A 26,027-nucleotide genomic window follows, 5' to 3' on the forward strand; every position below is an offset into this window, starting at 1 on the left:
ACCTTGGCCTCTTAAAGTGCTAGGATTACAGGCGTGAGCCACTGCACCTGGCCCTTATTTTGAATAAGATTTTTAATAAGTAATGCTATCACATGAGTTCAAAATTCAGAAGTGAAAATACCCACTTCCATTTCCTTTTCCAGAGCAACAAATTTTATTAGTTTTTTGTGTGTCCTTCCAAAGGAATTTTTCAATCTGCTTCTTTTATTAAGTTACTCTTTTATTGTAATAAAAGTCATACTTACCATTAAATTTAAACATTACAGAAATATGTAATACTTATTAAATTTAAACATTACAGAAATATGTAAGAAGATAGTAAAGGCACCTCTAACTTACTATACATACCCCACTTCCCCTGTTCCCCACTGAGCTATCCACTGTCCACAGTAAAATATTTAATTTTTTTTCCTGTTCTGGGCATTTATTAATGTAAGTACAAATAGATTTCTGGCAAACCTTCCTTTAATGCAGTGTTCCTCAACCCTGGCTTTACATTAGATTGTTTGGAGCCTTTTTTTCCTTACTTAAAAAATGATTTAACCTCTTTTATTGTGAAAAATAGCACTATACAGAAAAATGCATAAAACCTAAGTATGTCCAGTATAAAGAAACAAGCACCCTTATAATCAGCCACTCAGATCAAGAAATAGAACATTGTAGCACCCTACAAACCCCCGTGTGACTTTCCAATAACACCCCCCATTATCCTGACTTTTGTGCTAATCACTTTCTTGTTATTTGTTATAGTTTTACCACCTATGTATTTATCCTCAAGCCATCTAACTTAGTTTTCATCTGTTTTTGAACTTTGCATGAGTAGAACTGCATTGTGTATTTTTTGGTGTTTTGTTTCTTTTGCTAAATGTTATGCTTTTCAGTTCCATTTAAGTTTTTGCATTTGGTTCTAGTTTTCTTCATTTTTATTCGCTATAGAGTGTTTTATCATAGGAATATACCACAATTTATTTATCCATTCTCTTGTTAATAAACAACTGGGGTTGTTTCTATTTTAGAGTTATTTGGAACATTGCAGCTGTGAGTGTGCTTATACCTGTGAGTGTGCTTATACATGTATTTCTGTACAGAGCACATGGGTTCTCTAGGATATATACCTAGTTGTGAAATGATTAGGTCAGATGATATGCTTTTTTTTTTTTTTTTTTTCTGGAGACAGGGTCTTGCTCTGTCCAGCCCAGGCTGGAGTCTAGTGGCGTGAACACATGGCTCACTGCAGCCTTGACCTTCTGGGCTCAAGCAATCCTCCTACCTCAGCTTTCCAAGTAGCTGGGACCACAAGCATATGCCACCACACTTGGCTAATTTTTTTATTCTTTGTAGAGACAGGGTCCTGTCATGTTGCCCAGGCTGGTCTCAAGCTCCTGGGCTCAAGCAATCCTCTCACCTCAGCCTCCCAAAGTGTTGGGATGACAGGCACAGTGTCTCATATTTTCAGCTACATTAAATGCTGCCAACTGTTTCTCAGAGTGGTGTGTATTCCTACAAGCAGTATACAAGCAATCCCATTGCTCTTCATCTTGCAAACACTTTCAATTGATAGATATTTTGAATTTTTGCCAGTCTGTACGTGTTTAATTATATTTTATTGTGGTTTTAATTTGCATTTCACTGATTAAGAATAAAATTGAATATTTTCTCATATTTTTAACTTGTAATTTGGAGTTCCTCTTTTGGGAATGCCAGTTTGGGTCTTTTCCTCATCTTGAGTTATCTGTCTTTTCCTTCCAATTTGTATATTCTGGATATGAGTCTTGTTGGTTATTTGTATGATAAGCATGTTGTCTCATTCTGTGACTTGTTTTCCCAGTTTCATCATAATGTCTTTTAATGCTTGCTTGTGTCCTCCTCAGGTCAATTAAATCAGAATCCTTCAGGAGTGGGGCCCGGGTGTGGGTATTATTATTATTTTAAATTAAAATGTAGTTCATATACCATAACATTCACCTTTTAAAAAGTGTATGATCCACTGGGTTTCTTAATATAATTTTCTTATTGAAATATAATTCAGATACCATAATATTCATTCTTTTTTTATTTTTTATTTTTGAGACAGGGTCTCACTCCTCTTACTCAGGCTGAAGTGTAGTGGCACGATTTCGGCTCACTGCAGCCTCAACCTCCCTGAGCTCAGGTGATCCTTCCCACCTCAGTCTCCTGAGTAGCTGGGACTACAAGTGTGTGCCACCACACCGGCTAATTTTTTTGGTATTTTTAGTAGAAATGGGGTTTCATCATGTTGCACAGGCTGGTCTCAATCTCCTGGACACAAGCAATCCTCTCACCTCGACCTCCCAAAGTGCTAGGATTACAAGCATGAGCCACCGCGTCCGGCCATAGTATTCTTTTTTTTTTTTTTTTTTAGACCAGTGGATCAGAATAGAAAATGTAGTATCTTTTCTCAGCAGTTTAACATGTTCTATTCAAGGACAACCTATTAAATGAATTTTTGGAACAGGGAGATGGAGTAGGAGCTTGCTGTGTCCACTCCATGCATTGACTTGGTATTGCAAGACCTCCAGGAATGGTGCATCCTCCCTGAGGGATTTTTTTTTAAGTATACAATTCAGTGATTTTTTAAAAGTATATTCGTGAAGTTATGCAACCATTGCCACTATCTAATTCCAGAAAACTTTTATCATCCCCAAAATGAAACTCCATTAGCAGTTACTCCCTATTTCTCCTGCCCCCAGTGCCTGGCAACCAGTAATTTCTATCTCTGTGGATTTGCCAATTCTGTCCATATCATATAAACAGAATTATACAATATGCAACCTTTTGTCTCTGGCTCCTTTCACTTAGTTTATTTTCAGAGTTCATTCATGTTACAGCATGTATCAGGACTTCATTCCTTTTAGTGGCTGAATAATATTACATTGTTTGGATACCTCATTTTATTTATCCATTTGTCAGCTGATAGACATTTGGGTTATTTCCACTTTTTGGTCATTATGAATAATGTTTCTGTGAACATTCATGTACAAAGGTTTTTGTGTGGACACATGTGTTCCATTTTCTTGGGTGTATACCTAGGAGTGAAATTGCTGGGCCATGCTTTTTTTAGGAAATGCCACACTGTTTTCCAAAGTGACTTTGCCATTTTACACTCCCACCAGCAGTATAAGGATGGGTATTACTTTAAAAACTCCCCAGGTGATTCTAACATGCAGCCATTGCAGTCATTCTTCTAGTACATCCAACAAGCCTGGCTAGAGTAAAAGGGAAAGGACTAGAAGGATAGACCGGGCACTTGACAAGACTTAGCTTAGTATAGCTTTATGGTACACTCCTCCAAGGAGAAGTGTCTGAGTCTTCAAGCTTAAGGGACCAGGGAAAGCAGTCAGGTTTGGCATTGTAGAAGTGCCTCCAACGAATGCCAAAGTTCAAGCCTCTCTAGCTGATTCTGCTCTTGTTCTTTCCTGCCTTCCTTTTCACTGTGTTCTAATAATAATTGCAAATGTTTAGTGAGCACTATCCACCAAATGACTTGTTAGAGGTTTTTGCAAATATTACCCCATTTAATCATCACAAAATCAAGGTAAATATTGTAAACTTCTCTAAGAGATGAAAATACTGAGGTTAAAATCAAGTGATAACCCAGAATCACATAGCTAACAACTGGCAGAGCAAGATTTCAGCTTGGATTGATCTCACTCTGAAGCCCTTTTCACTATATTATACTACCTATAACGTATAATTAGAAATAAGTTTTTCTTAAGAAATTAAGAGGCCGGGCGCGGTGGCTCAAGCCTGTAATCCTGGCACTTTGGGAGGCCGAGACGGGCAGATCACGAGGTCAGGAGATCGAGACCATCCTGGCTAACACGGTGAAACCCCGTCTCTACTAAAAAATACAAAAAAAGCTAGCCGGGTGAGGTGGCAGGTGCCTGTAATCCCAGCTACTCGGGAGGCTGAGGCAGGAGAATGGGGTAAACCCGGGAGGCGGAGCTTGCAGTGAGCTGAGATTCGGCCACTGCACTCAGCCTGGGCAACAGAGCGAGACTCCGTCTCAAAAAAAAAAAAAAAAAGAAATTAAGAGAGGCCAGGTGCGGTGGCTCACGCCTGTAATTCCAGCACTTTGGGAGGCTGAGGCTGGAAGATCATTTGAGGTCAGGAGTTTGAAACAAGCCTGGCCAACATGGTGAAACCCCACCTCTACTAAAAATACAAAAATGAGCCGGGTGTGGTGGTGGGCGCCTGTAATCCCAGCTACTCGGGAGGCTGAGGCAGGAGAATTACTTGACCCCGGAAGGCAGAGGTTGCAGTGACCAGAGATCACGCCACTGCACTCCAGCCCCGGCAACAGAGTGAGACTCCGTCTCAAGGAAAAAAAAGAAGGCCGGGTGCGGTGGCTCAAGCCTGTAATCCCAGCACTTTGGGAGGCCAAGACGGGCAGATCATGAGGTCAGGAGATCGAGACCATCCTGGCTAACCTGGTGAAACCCCCGTCTCTACTAAAAAATACAAAAAACTAGCCGGGCGAGGTGGCAGGCGCCTGTAGTCCCAGCTACTCTGGAGGCTGAGGCAGGAGAATGGCGTAAATCAGGGAGGCGGAGCTTGCAGTGAGCTGAGATCCGGCCACTGCACTCCAGCCTGGGCCACAGAGCCAGACTCCATCTCAAAAAAAAAAAAAAAAAAAAAAGAGAAGAGAAAAGACACTGACTGAATTAATTCATACATTAATAACAATGTCTTCTGTTATTATTTGCTTAAAATTAGGTGTTTAAAGGACTGTTTAATCTTCAAATAACAGGGTTTGTGGAAAATTTTGTTGTTGCTTTTTCAAAATTAATACTTGGGACTTGGGTGTGTGCAGTGGCATAGTGGCCCATCATTGGTATAGATCTTTTTATAAGTTTCTTTTTCCTGAGACAAATACTTTAGGCAAATTTTGCTTAAGGGATGAGACTTCACATTTGCGTTATTAGATTCCTGGGTCCTGGGATCCAAAACCTGAGTATAGCACCCAAGTGTGTCTGTTTTAGAGGGTCACCTAAGAGCCTCTTTCTAGTGATTGCAAAGGTAGGCACAGAACGAAAGTGTGTGGGACATGCTGAAGGGCTGCCCCGGAGCTGTGACCATTCTCCCCAGAGCTTCCTCTGCTGTGGAGTCCTAAGGAAATTGTTTCTCATACTCTGTTCCCTGTGGTCCTTTTGCCCCTACCTCCAGCCAGTCCCACATTTGGCCAGGAGTATCAGGTGAGTCTGGTCCTCAGGATTCCTTTGTCACTGAAAATTAGACCAATTAAAGGGGAAAGAAGCAAACACTAGGAAGAAGACTCTTCATTGCCTTTAGGCCGTAAATACTGACAGTCTGGTGTTGAGTCAACCCCTCCATCCTGAAGAGTTTATGGCACTGTTCTATTCTAAAGTATGGTTCCTAAGAAAAGCAGAAAAGTTCCTTGTTAGTCAACATATTATCGCCATTGATACCCTCGGTCTGCAGTACATATGGGGTTGTACAAGGAGGAAGCCAGCTGAGATCAAGGTGGAAAGTTTATATAATTTATGGATACCTGACACAGTTATCCTCATAAATAAACATTTATTGACTTGAAACAACAGCACTTGCTAACTCAGGTTTCACATTTCACTCTCAGGTGTCACTGTTCATACTCGCTCAGGTATCATCCATGTGTTTGCTCAAGTGTCACCCTCAAGTGTCATCTTGGAGTGTTACCCTCTCAAATACCCTCAGGATTACTCAGGCATGGCCTGCCTGCACAGCTGGTAGCTTCATTATTCACATGGGATTGTCCTTCCTCCAGGAAGTTTCTCCTTCCAAGTGTATTTGATTTCTTGCCAACGCAGGCCCCAGAACTTCCTGCCTTTACAGAAGACTCACTGCTTCATCACATTTCCCAGATTTGGAATCGAGATTTTGTCAGACAATGGGCATTTTTTCAGTTTTAGAGATTCATTGTTTTTTTAAGTGATTTCTATACCCATTTTATATAGTCAGAAGTATTCATTCCTAGGAATTTTGATAAACTTGTTTCATGTTTTATCATTGCCTTGGCTGTAATGGGCAGTCAGTTACAGTGCCATGTATCCCTGAGTATATCCTTTACCTGTCTGAACGTGAAACATGTAGATATTGATAGATGATTGGGTTGGATGCTGGAGAGAAGGAGGTGAGATAACATACATAAAATTTGTAGTATGATACTGGCTCAACTTTCCACATGTATTATTCTTATTAAGTCCCTGAATGATGTTTCCCAGCACCGCCACAGTTTTTTGTTTTTTTTTGTTTTTTTTTTTTTTTTGAGATAGAGTCTCACTCTGTCACCTAGGCAGGAGTGCAGTGGTGCATTCACAGCTCACTGCAGCCTCAACCTCCTGGGCTCAAGCGATCCTCCCACTTCAGCCTTCTGAGTAGCTAGGACCACAGGTGTGCACCACCACACCTGGCTAATTTTAAAAAAAATTTTTTGTAGATGTTGCCCAGATTGGTCTTGAACTTCTGGGCTCAAGTGATCCTCTACCTCAGCCTCCCAAAGTGCTGGGATTACAGGTGTGAGCCACCACACCAGGCCCAGTTTTCATTACTTCCTATTGTAGCAGATTCCCATTTTACTATTCACATAATATGTTCTCTCTAGAGAACTTAGATTTAGAAACTTGCCCAACGGAGTTTAGTTAGGGAAGGAGTTTGAGAAGGAAGAGGCAGTGAGAGGAAAAGGGGGCCTAGTAGATTTAAAGGTGATTGCATTAATTTTGCTCACCTCCTAGACTTGCATTTCCCCCAAATAGATTCTCTCTTTCTCTTATCTGCTTCCTTCCCTGTTTTTTTGTTTGTTTGTTTGTTTGTTTTTTGATTTGCACTGGGAAGCCCATGATATTTCATGTTGATCACTAAAACTATATTTTTCCATGAAACTCTGTTTTACATTTATGAAAAAAAGAAATAGTTTAAGTTTTAGAAGTTTAAACAAAGATGTTGGTTCTTTAGTATCTTTTCTTTCTGTTTTGTTTTTGAGACGGAATTTTGCTCTCTTGTCGAGGCTGGAATGTAGTGACGTGATCTTGACTCACAGCAACCTCTGCCTCCCAGGTTCAAGGGATTCTCCTGCCTCAGCCTCCTGAGTAGCTGGGATTATAGGTGCCCACTACCCACACCTGGCTAATTTTTGTATTTCTAGTAGAGACAGGGTTTTACCATGTTGGTCTCTAACGCCCAACCTCAGGTGATCCACCTGCCTCAGCCTCCCTAAGTGCTGGGATTACAGGCATGAGCCCGGCCCCTTTAGTATCTTTTCAAAAATTAATGTTTATTGAGAAGTTACCATGTGCCAGTTGTGGCACTAAGCACTTTAGTTATGTATGATCTTTTTTTTAGCCTTAATAACCTAGGTAATTCCTATTCTATTCTATTTTATTTTATTTTTGAGACAGAGTCTAGCTCTGTGGCCCAGGCTGGAGTGCAGTGGCGTGATCTTGGCTCACTGCAACCTCCGCCTTCTGAGTTGAAGCGATTCTCCTGCCTCAGCCTCCCGAGTAGCTGAGATTACAGGCGCAGGCCACCATGCCTGGCTAATATTTGTTTGTTTGTTTGTTTTTGAGACAGAGTCTCCCTTTGTAGCCCAGGTGGGAGTGCAGTGGTGTGATATCAACTCACTGCAACCCCCACCTCCTGGGTTCAAGTGATTATCCTGCCTCAGCCTCCCAAGTAACTGGGATTACAGGCGCATGCCACCACACCTAATATTTTTGTATTTTTAGTAGAGATGGGGGCGTTTTACCAGGTTGGCCAGGCTGGTCTCGAACTCCTGACCTCAGGTGATCCACCCTCCTCAGTCTCCCAAAGTGCTGGGATTACAGATGTGAGCCACTGCACCCAGCCAATTTTTGTGTTTTTAATAGAGATGGGGTTTCACCATGTTGGCAAGGCTGATGTCAAAGTCCTGACCTCAGGTGATCTGCCCTTCTTAGCCTCCTGGAGTGCTGGGAGTACAGACAGGTGTGAGCCACTGTGCCCGGCCATAATTCCCATTTTATAGATAAGAAACTGAGACCCTTAAAAGTTAAGTGATTTGCAGTAGTCTACACAACCACATGGTAGAGCTGGCATGTGAACCCTGGCAACCTGACTCCAGATTTCACCATTTTAACTGCTATACTTCAGTTGTATATGTCATTTACAAAAATGTGATGACTTTGATATTCACAGACTGCCTCATTTTTACTCTTCATAGCTCAGGTGCATTGCTACATAGTTTCTGGAAGGCATGACTATAGCAGGCTGTTATTGGAAAAAATTGGACCAAGGACCAGAAATTCCTCATGCCTTCTCTAAAATATATTTAACCAGGAAAGGGCATCTCAACATGTTAGGTCTCTGAGATGTACTTAGAGATACCCAGTACATTATGGTGTACAAGATGCAGTGAAAACCCAAGTTCAAAAGTCTGTAACACAGTCTCAGAAGCCAATCTTTTTTGACACTCTTGAGGAAGAACCACAGGGCCACCCTTTGCATTTCCTGTTCATATCCACATTTCCTTGCGAAGTATGGCCTTGAGGCCTCTCTGAGTTCTCACTGGGTCTCATTGGACTAGCATTATTAGGAACATCATTACTCACATGTAGAAGAGGATATCTGCCTTCTATTCCTGGCCTAACCATATTCTACCTATGTGACCTTGTATAAGTCACTTAGCTTCTCTGTGTTCCTTTCCTTATTAGACATACTGCTTTTACAAATGTAAAGGTTTAAGACCTCCGCTGTCTTTTCATAGGATTTGTAAATGACCAAAAAAAAAAAAAAAAGCTGTAAGAAATCTAAAACTCTGAAAGGAAATACACCAGAATTTTATAATCACTGGAATTATGAGAGATACATATTTTCTTCTTTATCTTCTTCCTATATTTTCCAAGTTTTCCACGTTAAGTTTGTCTTTTCTAATGAGGAAAAAAAAGTTTGAAAAAGGAACAGTACCAATCTGATGATCCATCAGCGTTGCATCCCAGCCTGTGTAAACATGAAGTGAAAGGGACAGGGAGAAGCCAGGGCCAGAAGGTGCATTTAAACTGGATGGTTCAGTCACAGTGCTGGCCTTAAGTGTCTTACCCAGCGTCTGAGCTTAGTTAGCAGTGCTTTTTTCTCAGCACTTGCCATATCCAGTATAAGAGATTACCACTGTAACTCCTATGATTTCATTAGCAGAAAGGTGGTATCCATATAGTTGATGATCTAGCTTTATAAATTAGCAGATTCTTCTCTTTATAGAAGGATTCATCATTTTGTCTCTTTAAATTTTTAGCAAACTTTTTACAAATTTGGTGTATTTAAGTATGATTCTGAATTTTGATTTTACATCTCACATACAGATAATCTTTAGAAACATACTATTGCTTAGATCATGGAAAAAATATTTTTAGTTAATTAAATTTCTAAAAAGCAACTGCTACTGCTTGTTAAGATATTTTGTATCTTATTGTTGAAGTTTGGCTCTGTCTACTTTTGGATTCCTAATTTGGAAACTGTGACTATGTTCAATATGATATAAATTAAAATGGTGAGAGATTGAGAAAAAATGAAATAGAACTTTATTATTCTTTTTTTTTCCCCCAAGGCTGGAGTACAATGGCACGATCTCAGCTCACTGCAACCTCCGCCTCCTGGGTTCAAGCAATTCTACTGCCTCAGCCTCCCAAGTAGCTGGGATTACAGGCATGCACCACAACACCCGGGTAATTTTTGTATTTTTAGTAGAGACGGGATTTCACCATGTTGGCCAGGCTTATTCGAACTCCTGACCTCAAGTGATCCGCCTGCCTTGGCCTCCCAAAGTGCTAGGATTGCAGATGTGACCCACTACACCCGGCTTTTATTCTTTATTTGCTCTGTCGCCCAGGCTGGAGTGCAATGGTGTGATCTCAGCTCACTGCAACCTCCGCCTCCTGGGTTCAAGCAATTCTCCTGCCTCAGCCTTCTGAGTAGCTGGGATTACAGGTGTGTGCCACCACGCCTGGCTAATTTTTTAATTTTTAGTAGAGATGGGGTTTCACCCTGTAGGCCAGGCTGATCTCAAACACCTGCACTAAAGTGATCCACCTGCCTTAGCCTCCCAAAGTGCTGGATTATGGGTGTGAGCTACCACGCCCAGCCTATAAAATATTGTTAACTATGATCATCCTGTTGTATTGTCAAATAGTAGGTCTTATTCATTATTTCTTTTTTGTGTGTACTTATTAACCACCCCCGCATCCCCACTACCCTTCCCAGCCCCTGTGGTAACCATCCTTCTAGTATCTATGTCCATGAGTTCAATTTCTTTGATTTTTAGATCACACACATAAGTGAGAACATGTGATGTTTGTCTTTCTGTGCCTGGCTTATTTCACTTAACATAATGATCTCCTGTTCCATCCATGTTGTTGCAAATGACAGGCTCTCATTCTTTTTCATGGCTGAATGGGTACTCCACTGTGTACGAGCACCACATTTTCTTTATCCATTCATCTCTTGATGGACACTAGGTTGCTTCCAAATCTTGGCTGTTGTGAACAGTGCTGCAACAGACATGGGAGGGCAGATCTTGTTTATGTTTTACTTTCTGGGACATATCCTTAACTTACAACTCCAAAAAAAAAAAAAAAAAAAAAAAAAAAAAAAAAAAAAACCTAAAACTTACAACCTTTTATTTTATTTAATTAATTAATTTTTCCCCCTGAACCTGAGAGTAGGTGATTATTTTTAAGAGATGAGATTTTTGTCCCCTAGGCTGGAGTGCAGCTTACTGCCTCAGCCTCCTGTCTGGGACTACAGGTGTGCACCACCACGCCCAGCTAATTTTTGTAGAGATGGGGGTCTCATTCTTTGCCCAGGCTGGTCTTGAACTCCTGGGCTCAAGTGATCCTTCTGCCTCAGCCTCCCAAAGTGTTGGGATTACAGGCGTGAGCCACCATGCCCAGCCTATATCTTACTACCTTTTGAATACAGTTTTTACTTTATCATATTTTAAATTTCCAAGTGCTTTTTCTATTCCCTCTTTTGGTTTGGTGTTTTCATGCTGGTGGCTTTGGCTTTCTATTCATGTGTATGTATGAGGCATTAAAAAAATAACAGTCACAAAGTTTGTGTGTCAGAGGTGTGCTTGCTGATCATTAAGCTTCACTATAGGTTGAAAGTTAACTGGTTTTGCCGGGGAAGTCCCCAAAACGTAAACATATGAAGGGCTTGGAAGTGAGGGTTTTTCCAGAGAATTCTGGCTGAGGACTAATGTTGGGGAGCTGGTGTGTTGCTTTTACTTAATCCTTGTTTAAGTTCTTTCACTTGACTCTGCCCCACACTGTGCCTGGTGCTTAGTCCTTTTTGGTCTCTGGTTCCCATTTTCTGGAGACTATACCTTCTGCCTCCTGCACAGGGTGGGGATGAATAGGGAATGTTTCACCGAGGGCTTTACTGCTCTGATCACTGACTGTGTATCTGTGCCTTATCCCAGTATTACCTGGTGCTTCCAGAGTCTGAGCCCCTCTTAGGGGTCCTAATGGGTTGATAGACTGACTCTCCCCTTTCCTACTTACTTACTTTATAACTTCATTGCTGGCAATTAACATCCCTTCATTATCTTTCCACATTCTAAAATTTCATTGAAATATATCACACTTGTAATCCCAGCATTTTGGGAGGCCGAGGTGGGAGGATTGCTTGAGCCCAGGACTTCAAGGCCAGCCTGGGCAGCATAGTGAGACCCCATCTGTTTTTTTATTAAAAAAGAAAAAAAAAAGAAAAAATGTATTGTCCACTGCTACCCCCTTTTCTTTTACTGGCTTTAAAGGTGAATATAGTTTTAAATTTTTATTTTAAAATTTTTATTTATTTATTTATTTGAGACAGAGTCTTGCTCTGTAATCACGGCTCACTGCAGCCTCAACCTCCTGGACTCGAGTGATCCTCCTGCCTCAGTCTTCTGAGAAGCTGGGATTACAGGCGTGAGCCACCATGCCAGGCCCAAGTAATGTTTTTAAAGTTTCTTGTGGGCCGGGCGCGGTGGCTCAAGCCTGTAATCCCAGCACTTTGGGAGGCTGAGACGGGCGGATCACAAGGTCAGGAGATCGAGACCATCCTGGCTAACCCAATGAAACCCCGTCTCTACTAAAAAATACAAAAAAACTAGCCGGGCGAGGTGGCTGGTGCCTGTAGTCCCAGCTACTGGGGAGGCTGAGGCAGGAGAATGGCGTTAACCCGGGAGACAGAGCTTGCAGTGAGCCAAGATCCGGCCACTGCACTCCAGCCTGGGCAACAGAGCAAGACTCCGTATCAAAAAAAAAAAGTTTCTTGTGGCCGGGTACAGTGGCTCATGCCCGTAATCCTACCACTTTGAGGGACTAAGGAGAGAGGACTGCTTGAGCTCAGGGAGTTCAAGACCATCCTGGGCAACATAGTAAGACCATGTCTCTACAAAAAATTTTAAAAATTAGCCAGGTGTGGTGGTGCACACCTATAATCCCAGCTACTCAGAAGGCTGAGCTGGGAGTACCTCTCAAACCCAGGAGGTCATGGCTGCAGTGAGCTATGATCACACCACTGCACTCCAGCCTGGGTGACAGAGCAAGCCCCTATTTCAAAAAAAATTTGTTTTGCCTTTTTTATTCTCAGTAACTAACACTCATACGCCTGTCCAAAATAAGGGCAGCATGTTCTTAAATGACTGTGTGTTCAGCGGCTGCAGGCCAATCCTGAGACTTCACATCCCCTGCCCCGTTCCATTATGGCCAGGAGGACTCCTGTTAGGAGTCCTTTACTCCCAGTCTAGGGTGAGTGAGGATTAGTCTCAAGGGAAATCATGGGCTCGTGGTAATCACAGTAACTCATCACTTCCATATTTCTACATCAGACCTGGCCTCCTTTATTACTGCATCCTGGTAGAACAGGTAGATGTGATTAGTCATTCTATAATGCACATTTATGTCCTTTGCCTCAGTTACTAAGATAGATGGGTATTGTGAGACCCTGCTTTGGAGCCAAGTTATGCCCTGGGGATTTTAGTTAGGCTAAATCCATCAAAGATACTAAAAAGAGTGTATGAGATCAAGAAGTAAATTAGCTCTTGAGCTATGGAACGTTCTCCCACAAGATTAGTATTTCACATTGTTTTCATCGTCATTGGGTACTTACTAGGTATAATTTAGTGTTTGAGCGGTTTTCCACCTGGACAGAAGAAACTGCAGTGCACTGACGCAATTGTATGTCTGCTGTTTACTGCTCTTAGTCAATTCTTAGTAGCCAGAGGGTTTTGTTTACTCCTTGGGGAAATCATCCTATGGATTTTACTTTCAGGTGATCTTAAAGGGCAGCAAGGAGCGCAGCACTGGGGCCACTGGAGTTAATGCAGACTCTTCCCGCTCCCATGCCATCATCCAAATTCAGATCAAAGATTCAGCCAAGAGGACATTTGGCAGGTGAGCTGGAAATATCAGGGAGTTACATTGTCTGCCTTTCCTTTAATGTGACTTTGAAGTATGTTTTCTCAACAACATGATATCCTGCCACCATGGAGTTCTTCATTGCAGGGATACAGAGTAGAGTTGTTAACCCTGAAATAAATCATTGTACTAACGTGTCATCAGTTGATTAACCATGAAGTAATGACCTATTGTTGGTCAACCCTAAGTTATTAAAAGGGACATTGATTGCTTGTAACATGAAACACAGTTTCAGCAGAGAAACAGTAGGGAATGCATCTCAGAGAGCTTACATGCCAAAAAAGGTGGGAGGAGAAGATTAATCCATTCTTCTTGAAAGAAGCCATAAGACAATTGGATACATTCATTGCTTCTCTGGTGCTCTCTTAGCAAATAATATGCCACGCTGATGGATGAGCCTATTTCATCTCTGAGTAATGAGTGTTTTTCTTTTCTTTTCTTTTCTTTTTTTTTTTTGCTGGATTGCTGTCCACAAAAGTTTTCTATGTAATTACCTAAGTGGTTACTTAAGTGATTAGCATTGTGGTCATTTAGCCTTTTGGGAAGAATGTTTTATTAATTTTAGTCATACTTTCTCATAAATAATTAAAACCAATAGACATGTTTGAGTCGACAGTACCAGCATCAACTGACAGATCAGAATCTTGTGATACTCTTGGAAAGCTGACAGTCATGTTTGTTTGTTTGTATGTAAGATAGGGTTTCGCTGGGCTCAAGCAGTCCTCCTGCCTCAGCCTCCTGTGTAGCTGGGACTACAGGTGTGGACCACCACACCTAGCTATTTTTTTTTTTAAGAGACAGGGTGGATGTGAGGGCGATCTGGCTGCGACATCTGTCACCCCATCAGTCTCCAGGGTTGAAACGGGGTCTCTCTATTTTGCCCAGGCTGGTCTTGAACACCTAGGCTCAAGAGCCTGGCAACAGAGTGGGGCTCCGTCTCAAAAAAAAAAAATTGTAAAAATTAACTGGTAGGCTGATGGTGGCTGACACCTGTAATCTCAGCACTTTGGGAGGGCAAGGTGAGAGGATCTCTTGAGCCTAGTAGTTTGATCAATGGGGTGACAGATATCACAGCCAGATCACCTTCACATCCACCCTGTCTCTTAAAAAAAAAAAAAAATAGCTGGATGTGGTGGTCCACACCTGTAGTCCCAGGTACTCAGCCTACCAGCTAATTTTTACAATTTTTTTTTTCCTGAGAAGAAGTCTCACTCTGTCGCGAGGCTGGAGTGCAGTGGCGCGATCTTGGCTCACTGCAGCCTCCACCTCTCAGGTTCAAGTGATTCCCCTGCCTCAGCCTCCCTAGTGGCTGGGACTACAGGCGTGCACCACCACGCCCAGCTAATTTTTGTATTTTTAGTAGAGATAGGGTTTCACCATGTTGGCCAGGATGGTCTTGATCTCTTGGCCTCGTGATCCACCCACCTCAGCCTCCCAAAATGCTGGGATTACAGGCGTGAGCCACCACGCCCAGCCAGTTTTTAGAATTTTTTAAGAGATAGGGTCTTGCTGTGTTGCTCGGGCTGGTCTAGAACTCCTGGCCTCAAACAGTCCTCCACCTCAGCATCCCAAATAGCTGGGTTTATAGGTGTGAGCCACCATACCCGGCTCAGTAATGTCTTTTCTTTCCCAAGGATAGGCCGATGTTAATTTCTTCCAGAAGTCACAGAATGCTGACTGATATAAAAATAAAGCTTAACAGAAGTCACTCCTCCTGTGTCTTTTCTCTAGGATCTCTTTTATTGACTTGGCTGGCAGTGAAAGAGCAGCAGATGCAAGGGACTCAGATAGACAGACAAAGATGGAAGGTGCAGAAATAAATCAGAGTCTACTGGCTGTAAGTTGTTCAAAATCTTTAATCTAAAAATCCTTCTTGAAAGACTTTGCCCATTACATATAGGCAGAGTGGATGAATGTGGGGTGGAATCAGGAAAGCAACTGCCCTGTTCTTATATGATAATGGAATGCCAGGGTTGGAGACGGAGGGCTGACCAGACAGACTCTCACAATTCTAGGCAACTATTTTCTTCTCTCCTTGTCTTCTTTTCCCCGGTCAGTCCATGCCAATTAGGAACAGAAGTATTTCTGCAGTTGCTGAACGGTTAACTCTGTTAAGCTTTCTCTCTTTCCCCAAGCTTTAAAATTATATTAATTTTTCAAACATAGAAAAGTAGAACAAATAGTATAATGATCTCCCATATACCTGTCAGATTCAACAGTTACCAACATATGAAAAATCTAAGCAACCCCTTCCCTCCCCGAGTTGGATTATTTTAAAGGAAGTCCAGCTGGGAGCGGTGGCTCACACCTATAATCCCAGCACTTTGGGAGGCCAAGGCAGGTGGATAACTTGAGGTCAGGAGTTCGAGATGAGACTAGCCAACATGGTGAAACTCTGTCTCTACTAAAAATACAAAAGTTAACTGGGCATGGTGCCAGGCGCCTGTAATCCCAGTTACCCAGGAGGCTGAGGCAAGAGAATCGCTTGAACCCAGGGGGCGGAGGTTGCAGTGAGCCGAGATTGTGCCATTGCACCCCAGCCTGGTACAATGAGACAGAGTGGGACTCAGTCTCAAAAAAAAAAAAAAAAAAAAAAAATCCTAGTCATCATGTCATTTATTCAATAAATACTGTATATATCTTGGCTGGGCGCGGTGGCTCACGCCTGTAATCCCAACACTTTTGGAGGCTGAGGAGGGTGGATCACTTCAGGTAGATCAGCCTGGCCAACATGGTGAAACCTTGTCTTTACTAAAAATACCAAAAATTAGTTGGGCATGGTGGCAGGCTCTTACAACCCCAGCTGTTTGGGAGGCTGTGGCAGGAAAATCTCTTGAACCCAGGAGGTGGAGGTTGCAGTGAGCCGAGATCATGCCACTGCACTCCAGCCTGGGAAACAACAGAGCAAGACTCCATCTCAAAAAAAATTTTTTTTAAATATATCTCAAAAAGATACTCTTACTTTTTAATATAGCCGTAATGACATTATCATACCTAAAGAAGTAATTCTTTATTATCCGGTATTATAATTCCTCTAATTGTCCCATAAATGTCTTTTTATAGTTAACTTGTTCAAATCAAGATGCAAATAAAATCCTATGTGAGTTCTTACTCCCTCTTTCATTTTTTCTATATCAGTGTATTGGTTGAAGAAAACTGGGTCACTTGTCCAGTAAGATTTGCCACATTCTGTACTTGGCCACCTGCATCCTTGTGTTGATGTTTAACATCTTACTCATTATCCTTTATGTTTCCTGTCAGGTGACTAAACTCTATAGCCATGTTGTTCACTGTGGTAGCCACCAGCCACATGTGGCAACTGAGCACTTGAAATGTGGATGGTCTAAATTAAGATATGCTCTAAATGTAAACTACACACTAGATTTTGATTACCAAAAAAGCTTGTAGAATATCTCATTTATTTTTTTCATATTGACTGCATGCTGAAATAATAGTTTGGATATATTGAGTTAAATAAAATATATAATTAACATTAATTTTGTCTGTTTCTTTTTCTTTTTTTTTTTTTTTTTTTCTGAGACGGAGTCTCGCTTTGCTGCCGAGGCTGGAGTGCGGTGGCGCAATCTCGGCTCACTGCAAGCTCCACCTCCCAGGTTCATGCCATTCTCCTGCCTCAGCCTCCCGAGTAGTTGGGACTATAGGCATCCGCCACCACACCCGGCTAATTTTTTGTATTTTTTTTTTTTTTAGTAGAGATGGGGTTTCACCATGTTAGCCATGATGGTCTCAATCTTCTGACCTTGTGATCCGCCTGCCTCAGCCTCCCAAAGTGCTGGGATTACAGGCGTGAGCCACCGCGCCCGGCCTCTTTTTCTTTTTTAAAAAGAGATATGACTATTAGAAATTTAGAATTACATATATTGTTTGCATTTGTGGCTCATGTATTTCTATTGGGACAGTCCTGAATTACAGATGTGATCAGATTTAGGTTCTATATTTTTTGGCAGAAACAATTCATAGGTAGTTCTTAGATTTTCTATAGCAATACATTAGGAGATAGAGAATGTCTGGTTGTCTCTCTTTGTGATTTTAAGACTGAAAAGAGATTCAAGTGTTGTCAGCCTAATTCCTCTATCATAAAGTTTCCTTTCAGCCTTTATTTTTTATTTTATTTATTTTTACTTTTTTTCCCCTTAGCCTCTGTTAAGGACATTCAGCTGTTTTTAACCTAAGAATTTTATCAGCCATTGAAGAATCTCATCTATATCTATTATTTCATTAAGTGTTCCAGAATGGTGATATTCTAACTCTGATATTCCTTCTGTATGTATTAGCTGAAAAGAAGAATTTTCCCTCAGCTATCTGATTATCCTGACATACAGTTTGTAGTGGAAGCAAGATGATTCTTTAATTTATTCACCACTTTTCAGAATGAGTTGGTGTTCATGTTACGTAAACATATGAGTTTGTTTTGTTGTTGTTGTTTACCTTTTTTTGTATTATTATGGACTCATTGAAATCATTATATATTTTTTTGCTGCTTAAATTCAACATATTTAGCCAATAGGAGCTCTTTCAAGAATGTTCCTGTGTCTTTTTGGCACAACTCTACTCGTTTTTGATAGCGTCCTGACTTTCTGATATGATAAGAGCCTATGTTCTAGGCTCATTTTATACATTTCCCTCCCCAGACCTTGAATCAGCCATTTCTTCAATGAGTCTTGGTTTCTTTTTCTTTCTTTCCTTCTTTCTTTTCTTTTCTTTTTTTTTTTTTTTTTTTTTTGAGATGGAGTCTCACACTGTCGCCCAGGCTGGAGTGCAGTGGCACGATCTTGGCTTACTGCAACCTCTGCCTGCTAGGTTCAAGCATTTCTCCTGCCTCAGCCTCCTGAGTAGCTGGGATTACAGGCACCTGCCACCACAACCAGCTTAATTTTTTGTGTTTTTAGTAGAGACAGGGTTTCACCATGTTGGCCACGCTGGTCTTTAACTCGTGACCTCATGATTTGCCCGCTTCGGTCTCCCAAAGTGCTGGGATTACAGGCATGAGCCACCACACCTGGTTGAGCCTCGTTTTTTTTTTTTTTTTTTTTGAGAAGGAAATGGTATTTAGAGACTTCAGTTTGTGCCCTAGGGGTGCTTATCACTACTATGTTAGTCCTTGCTTCTGGGCCTTTTCAGTGGACAGAGCTAATAAATAAGGTGTTATTTTTTGTTTTGAAAGAGAAAAACATATGTGGGATTTATAGTAATAAATCAGTTTAAGATTGCAGGCCAGGCTCAGTGGCTCACACATGTAATCCCAGCACTTTGGAAGGTCAAGGTGGACAGATGGCTCGAGCCCAGGAATTTGAGACCAGCTTGAGCAACATAATGAGACCCCATGTCTGCAAAAAACTTAAAAATTAGCTGGGCGTGGTGGCACACGCCTGTAGTCACAGCTACTCAGGAGGCTGAAGTGGGAGGATTGCTTGAGCCCAGGAGGTTGAGGCTGCAGTGAGCCATGATTGCACCACTGCACTCCAACCTAGGCAACAAAGCAAGACCCTGTCTCAGAAAATAAACTTACCTCATCTAAACTTACCAATGAATAATAATATTAAAAAAATAAAATTACAGGGTTTTTATTTAATTTCTTTAAATGTGTATTTGTCTCTTTTTTCTCCCATGCTAGAAATCTTAGTTCCTAACAATATTTATTTGTTCTACTTTAATATATATGTATTTCAAAATAATGATAATATTATTTATAATATGATTAATTCAGTTCAAGATTTTTATCGCAATTTTCTTTTTGACTGGGTTGTATTCCACTAAGGATGTACAGTCATAATATTATGCTGTCAAATCACCTGAAATAATTCTTCTCTGTGTGTTTAAGCCTACCAGTTTATAGTGTTAGATTAATTTGTTTGGTTTTGGTTTTAAGAATTGCCTTATTTATTTTGATTTAACCTTATTTTGTAATTATTTTAAAACATTTAGGTCAGGAGCTGTGGCTCGCACCTGTAATCCCAGCATTTTGGGAGGCCAAGGAAGGAGGATCACTTGAGCCCAGGAGTTCAAGACCAGCCTGGGCATCATAGGGAGACCCCCGTCTCTACAAAACATTTACAAATTAGTTGGGTGTGGTGGTGCGCACCTATAACCCAAGCTACTTGGGAGGCTGAGGCGAGAGGATCACTTGAGCCTAGGTATTCAAGGCAGCAGTGAGCTGTGATTGTGCTACTGTACTCCAGGCTAAGATACAAAGTGAGACCCCATCTCTTAAACAAACAAAAAAACAGCAAAAAGCAAAAAAAAATTTACGTGGTTTTAAAGTAAAAATTGTAAAATAAGCCACATTCAAAGAAGTATAGTTTCCATCCCTGTACTCTCAACCTTGTTACCTTCCTCCCCTTGTAAAATCATTTTTCTTCTGTCTATATATGTTTGCACTCACCCCTTTTCTTAGAAAAAATGCTAACATACTCTGAGCACTGTTTTGCACTTTGCTTTTGTCACTTCATGGCATCCTCGAGATCACTCCATGACTGTACATAGAGCTCTTCCTCATTCCTTTTTCCAGCTGTATATGCTGCCTTGTGCCGCTCCACATTATTTACTTCTTTTTGATCAGAACTGAAGTCTCCAGCTAGATACATTCTTTCCAGACCTCATGAGGGATAAGTTGGGAGGGTGAGAGAGGGAGCCAAACTTTTTTTATTAAAAAAAAAAAAAGTTTGTAAGCCACACTTGAATTTAAGTCTGTGAGGGGGCAGGGTTTGATTACTTGTTCATCCCCAGTGGAGAATCTTCTCAGTGCTAAAGTTGGGGAATACCGGATAGATTTTTAATAAAAGAGGAAATTTCTTCACACCTGTTTATAGCCTGCAGCTTCTTGGATAGTGGTAGGGCAGTTGCGGGCATCTATGGCTGCTGCTAAGAACATCCATAGCATACTCTGGAGGCAAACTACCTATTCTTGGTGGCACTTCCAAGGGATTGCTTCCACCTTCTTCCCTCTTTTTTTTTTTTTTTGTTTTTTTTTGAGACAGAGTCTCGCTCTGTCGCCCAGGCTGGAGTGCAGTGGCATAATCTCAGCTCACTGCAACCTCTAATTCCTGGGTTCAAGCTTTTCTCCTTTCTCAGCCTCCTGAGTAACTGGGATTACAGGCACGTGCCACCATGCCTGGCTAATTGTGTGTGTGTGTGTGTGTGTGTGTATGTGTATTTTTAGTAGAGATGGGGTTTCACCATGTTGACCAAGCTGGTCTCGATCTCCTGACCTCAAATAATCTGCCTGCCTTGGCCTCCCATAGTGCTGGGATTACAGGCTTGAGCCACTGCACCCAGCTCCTTTCCTTTTATTTTACTATCTTTTAGCCTAGATGCATCACTCAGAAATAGAGGGTCTCTCCTCCCTCATCTTGTCCCCCGCAACCCCACCACTGTTTTCTGATGGGAGTGTTTCCCCTGGACGTCCACATACCCAGATCTCTGCTGTCTTCATCATGCCCAATGATCGCTTCTCACTGAGGGCGTACACCCAGGAGCAAGTAACATTCCTTTGCCTTTGGGCCACAGACCCTGCTGTTTTTAAATGAAGGGTTTGACTGGACGTGTGTGGTCAAAGTGCTGGTTGTAATCCCAACACTCTGGGAGGCTGAGGCAGGAGGATCATTTGAGGCCAGGAGGTTGAGACCAGCCTGGGCAATATACAGAGACCCTGTCTCTCCAAAAAAAAAAAAAAATTTAAGAAAAAAATAAATAAAATGAGGGGGTAGGCCTAGGTGATTTCTCAGTTTCCTTCTAGCTCTGACTCTAGAATTTCTCCTACCCCATTCAGATAGTTTATGTCTGAATCTATACTTGAATCTACACCAACAGGTGTGCATGTGTGAGCAGGGAGCGGGGAAGTGGATGTAGATATTTTGTCTATTTAAGTGTATCAACAGTTGGGAAGAATGTGAGGAGAGAAAGGGAGCCAGCAAGCCAGAACTACCACCACATGAGCTTGAACTCTAGGACCTGAGGGTAGGTCCCAGCGTCTGTCTGTTCCCCGCCGTCAACTCAGGGCCAATCCTAGGATCCCAGCCTCTAAGCCGGGAGGCCTTCAGCTAGGCAGCACAGGATGGTGTTTCCCAATCTAGCTTGGTTTCTCTTGTTGAATGGAAACTACAGGCCATTTTGACTTCCTTTTGGAGGATTGTCTGAGTGTGGTTTATTGAAGAAAAGCTTCCTGTGGAGGTGGCATCAGATCTATTACTCTCCCTTTGCACGTGACACTTGATGTGGTTATTCTCCCCCTTTGCAGCTGAAGGAATGTATCCGAGCACTGGATCAGGAACACACCCATACTCCCTTCAGGCAAAGCAAACTAACTCAGGTAAAGTGAAATGTGAGCCTTGAGTTTGTTCTGATTCATTCATTTCTTCCTTATTTCATATATTTGTTCATTCAGTTGAGCATCCACTGTCAGTAAGACATGATGCTGGGCATAGTGGGGTAAAGAGAAGGAGAGGAGTCACATTCCTTCCAGGAACTCTGTCTATAAATTGAGTATCATTAATCTAAGAATCTGAAATCTGAAGTGCTTCAAAAATCAAAACTTTTTGTTGTTGTTGTTTTTGAGACAGGATCTTGCTCTGTCACCCAGGCTGGAGTGCGGTGGTGTGATCTTGGCTCACTGTGGCCTCTGCCTCCCAGACTCAAGCAGTCCTCCCACCTCAGCCTCCCAGGTAGCTGGGACTACAGGTGCATGCAATCATGCCTGCCTTTTTTTTTTTTTTTTTTTTTTTTTTTTTTGTAGAGACAGGGTTTCACCGTGTTGCCTAGGCTGGCCTCGAACTCCTGAGCTCAAACGATCCGCCTGCCTCAGCCTTCCAAAGTGCTGGGATTACAGGCGTAAGCCACCATGCCTGGCCAAAATTAAAAACTTTTTGAGTGTCATGATGCCCAAAGGATTTCAGATTTTTGGGTTAGGGATGTTCAACCGGAAGTATAGTGCAAATATTCCAAAATCTGGAAAAAAAAAAAATCTGAGATCCAAAACACTTTTCTTCCCAAGCATTTCAGAGAAGGGAGACTCAGCCTGTCATAGGACTTTAGGAAGGGGCAGACTCAGGCAGAAAAGTCTGCAGTATGGGCGGCAGGGGTTCCTTGGAGACAGCAGCGCTGTTCTGGTCACCACCTTTCTGTTTATTTCCAGTGTATGGTAACTCTGGGCAGGGCACAGTGGCTCATGCCTGTAATCCCAGCACTTTGGGAAGCCGAGGCAAGAGGATTGCTTGAGCCCAGGAGTTCCAAACCAGCCCGAACAACCTCGCTACAAAAAAATTTAAAAATTAGCCGGGTGTGGTGGCTCGTGCCTGTGGTCCCAGCTGCTTGGGAGGCTGAGGCAGGAGGATTACTCAAGCCCGGAAGGTTGAGACTGCAGTGAATTGTGATCACGCCACTGCACTCCAGCCTGGGTCCAAAAGAGACCTCATCTTAGAAAAGAAAATGTTGAATTAGTGTAGTCTCTAAGCCTTTGCATTGAATAGGGTGGTGTAGCCGTACTTGATACTTTCTTGGCTCTAAGGCTTAGACCAGTGTTTTGGCACAAAAAAATAATGACTTCAGGCAGTTAAAATGAATGAGCTAGATTTTCTACATGTACTGATAGGAAAGATGACCAAGAGATCTTTTGTGATGTGAAAAAAGCAAGCTGTAGAACAAGGTAGTGATGTGATTGCCTATGTGATTTCTACTATTATGTAGCCACACAGGAAAAAACGTTTAAAAAGATGCAGAAGAAACAGCATTGGATCTATTTGGAAGTAACAATGGGAATAAAGGTGAAACTGCAACTTTTCATTTAAAACATCATGTGCCGTATGACCACTTTTTGTTTTTATCATTTTTAAAATGTGTGTTGTCACATTTAAAAAATGTGTTATAGAGAAAAACACTACACAAAAAAATTACATAAATGTTAACTATGATTATTCTTAGTGGAACAAATAGGGTTTTTGTTTTGTTTTGTTTTTCTGTCATGAAAATGTGCCTCTTTTTTTTTTTTTTTTTTTTTTTTTTGAGACGGAGTCTCGCTCTGTCACCCAGGCTGGAGTGCTGTGGCCAGATCTCAGCTCACTGCAAGCTCCGCCTCCCGGGTTTACGCCATTCTCCTGCCTCAGCCTCCCGAGTAGCTGGGACTACAGGCGCCGCCACCTCGCCCGGCTAGTTTTTTGTGGTTTTTAGTAGAGACGGGGTTTCACCGTGTTAGCCAGGATGGTCTCGATCTCCTGACCTCGTGATCCGCCCGTCTTGGCCTCCCAAAGTGCTGGGATTACAGGCTTGAGCCACCGCGCCCGGCCCAAAATGTGCCTCTTTATTAACAGAAAACTCCAGTAGATGTTAAATCAGTATTCATGATGTCTGTGGAAGTGTGGCATGGGAGGGTGTACCTAGGTATAAACAGCTGTGAAGACAGCTGTGAGTGTCCTGGGTTCTTTTTCGCCTTGTGTCCTGTGCACAGTGGAGGACAGACAAGATAGAGGGATATCTAGGTGAAGATCTTTTTGTATGCTGCAGGATGAAGCCAGCCCCGCACATGGGCAGAGTTTTATTCTGTGCAGCTAGAGTAGTGGCTCCATAGGACCTGGGCAGAACCTGTAAGAATATAGTACCTTACCCATCACAGTTGGTGATCTGTGGGTTAGGTCTTCTCAAACATGATTTTAACCAGGGACCCAGGAACCTACTTATAGGTGGTTAGTCCTGATTCTGACATTGGCTCTGTTATTTTTTACTTACTTATTTATTTATGAGAGGGAGTCTTGCTCTGTCGCCCAGGCCAGAGTGCGGTGGTGTGATCTCTTCTCACTGCAGCCTCCACCCCCTGGGTTCAAGCGATTCTCCTGCCTCAAGCCCCTGGAGTAACTGGGACTACAGGTGTGTGCCACGATGCCTCACTAATTTCTGTGTTTTTAGTAGAGACGGAATTTCGACATGTTAGCCAGGCTGGTCTTGAACTCCTGACCTCAGCTGATCTGCCTGCCTTGGCCTACGAAAGTGCTAGGATTACAGGCATGAGCCACTGCACCCAGCCAGCTCTGTTATTTTTTAAGACAAGTTCCCCATTCCCAGAAAATGTGTTTCTTTTTAATTAAAACATAAGAATTCCAATTCTACATACAAGTGTAAAGAAGAAAGTAAAACATAACTTAAAGTCCCAGACCTCAGTGATAACCACACACTGCTATGTTAATGAACTTCCTTCTAGTCATCTCTCTGCCTATGTAGCCTCATATGGATCCGCTTACGGAGTTATGGGATCATACACCTTTTTCCCTCAAAGATATAAGCTTTAGATATCTTTCTATGTTCCTGAGTACAGGTATAATCACTTTTAATGGTTTTATTATATTCAGTGTATAATTATTTAGTTTGTTCCCTGTTTATAGATACCTAGATTTTTACTAAATATTACTATTATAAATAATGTAATGAATATCATACTTTTTTTGGTCAATTGAGCAATTATCTCCACAGGGTAAAGTCCTAGAAGTGTGATTGCCAAACCAAGAGTATACATACTTTTTCCTGTTTTTTTTTGTTTTGTTTTTTTTTTTTTTGAGATAAGTTCTTGCTATGTTGCCCAGGCTAGTCTTGAACTCCTGGGCTCAAGCGATCCTTCTGCCTCAGCCTTCTGAGTAACTGGGACTACAGGTGAGTGCCACCGTGCCTGGCTTCTTTTTACATTTTCATACATATTGCCAAACTGCCCTCTGGAAAGTTTGTCCAGTTCATGGTACATGCCAGCATAGAAGAGTACCCATTTCCCTGGACCCTCACCGGGGAAGATCATCATTAGTCCCTTAATCTTACGAGCTAAAAATACCAGGTTTTTAAATGGTTTGTTTGCATTTTTTGGATTGGTGATGTGATGAGTACCTTTTTCTGTGTTTATTTGCCATTTGTATTTTTTATTTTGTAAATTACCTTTTTGTGGGCAGAAGGGAACTATGGCCCAGCGTCCTGCACCTAGTAAGTAGTCAGTATGCACTTTGTTAATTGACTTCACTCATTGACCTGCCTTCTGTTTTGGACAGGTCCTAAAGGACTCTTTCATCGGCAATGCCAAAACCTGCATGATCGCCAACATCTCACCAAGCCACGTGGCCACTGAACACACTCTGAATACCTTGCGCTATGCTGACCGGTAAGTCAGCTCCCAGATGGCAGGCTATGTGTAAGTGGGCATGTGCGTGCCTGTGCAGCAGGTGTGTGTGTGCAACACATCTGCACGTGTGTGTGTGCAAGTGCATGCACGTGTCTCTCCCACTCATACACACATAGGGATCTGACTTTGAGTGCCATAGCCTTGTTTTTGGCAATTAGTCATTTGAAGACTGTGACCTGGTAGGCCCTATCACTTTGCAAGCATGACAAGAGGAAGATGACACATTCCCTTGTTCAGGAGTTGACTCTGTCAGTGGCTTTTAAATGACTAGTGGGAAGTGAAGTATTAATGGGTAGAAGGCTCAGTGATGTTTTCTTCCTGCTGGCCTCAGCCCAAATTGTGAGAGATAGAAGACGTGTGACTTGTCAAGGCAGAATCACTTAGAGCTATGTATGTTCAGAAGGGCCCAA

At 42.0% G+C, this 26,027-nt stretch overlaps 1 protein-coding gene and 1 non-coding gene across 2 annotated transcripts in view; both read left to right on the top strand.

Moving 5' to 3' along the window:
• KIF24 (kinesin family member 24) overlaps nt 1–26,027 on the top strand; it is a 75,994-nt gene that overhangs the window by 43,213 nt on the left and 6,754 nt on the right. The window contains exons 7-10 of the mRNA XM_010385766.2: nt 13,306–13,427; nt 15,183–15,288; nt 21,709–21,780; nt 25,487–25,596. Coding sequence (XP_010384068.1) covers nt 13,306–13,427; nt 15,183–15,288; nt 21,709–21,780; nt 25,487–25,596 — 410 coding nt within the window. The remainder of the gene's footprint in view (nt 1–13,305; nt 13,428–15,182; nt 15,289–21,708; nt 21,781–25,486; nt 25,597–26,027) is intronic.
• Nucleotides 2,373–2,556, top strand: LOC115894118. The gene has a single exon (XR_004054159.1). It is a non-coding gene; the product is annotated as a U2 spliceosomal RNA (small nuclear RNA).

Source organism: Rhinopithecus roxellana, chromosome 16 (genome assembly GCF_007565055.1).
Source record: "Rhinopithecus roxellana isolate Shanxi Qingling chromosome 16, ASM756505v1, whole genome shotgun sequence".
Lineage (NCBI taxonomy): Eukaryota > Metazoa > Chordata > Mammalia > Primates > Cercopithecidae > Rhinopithecus > Rhinopithecus roxellana.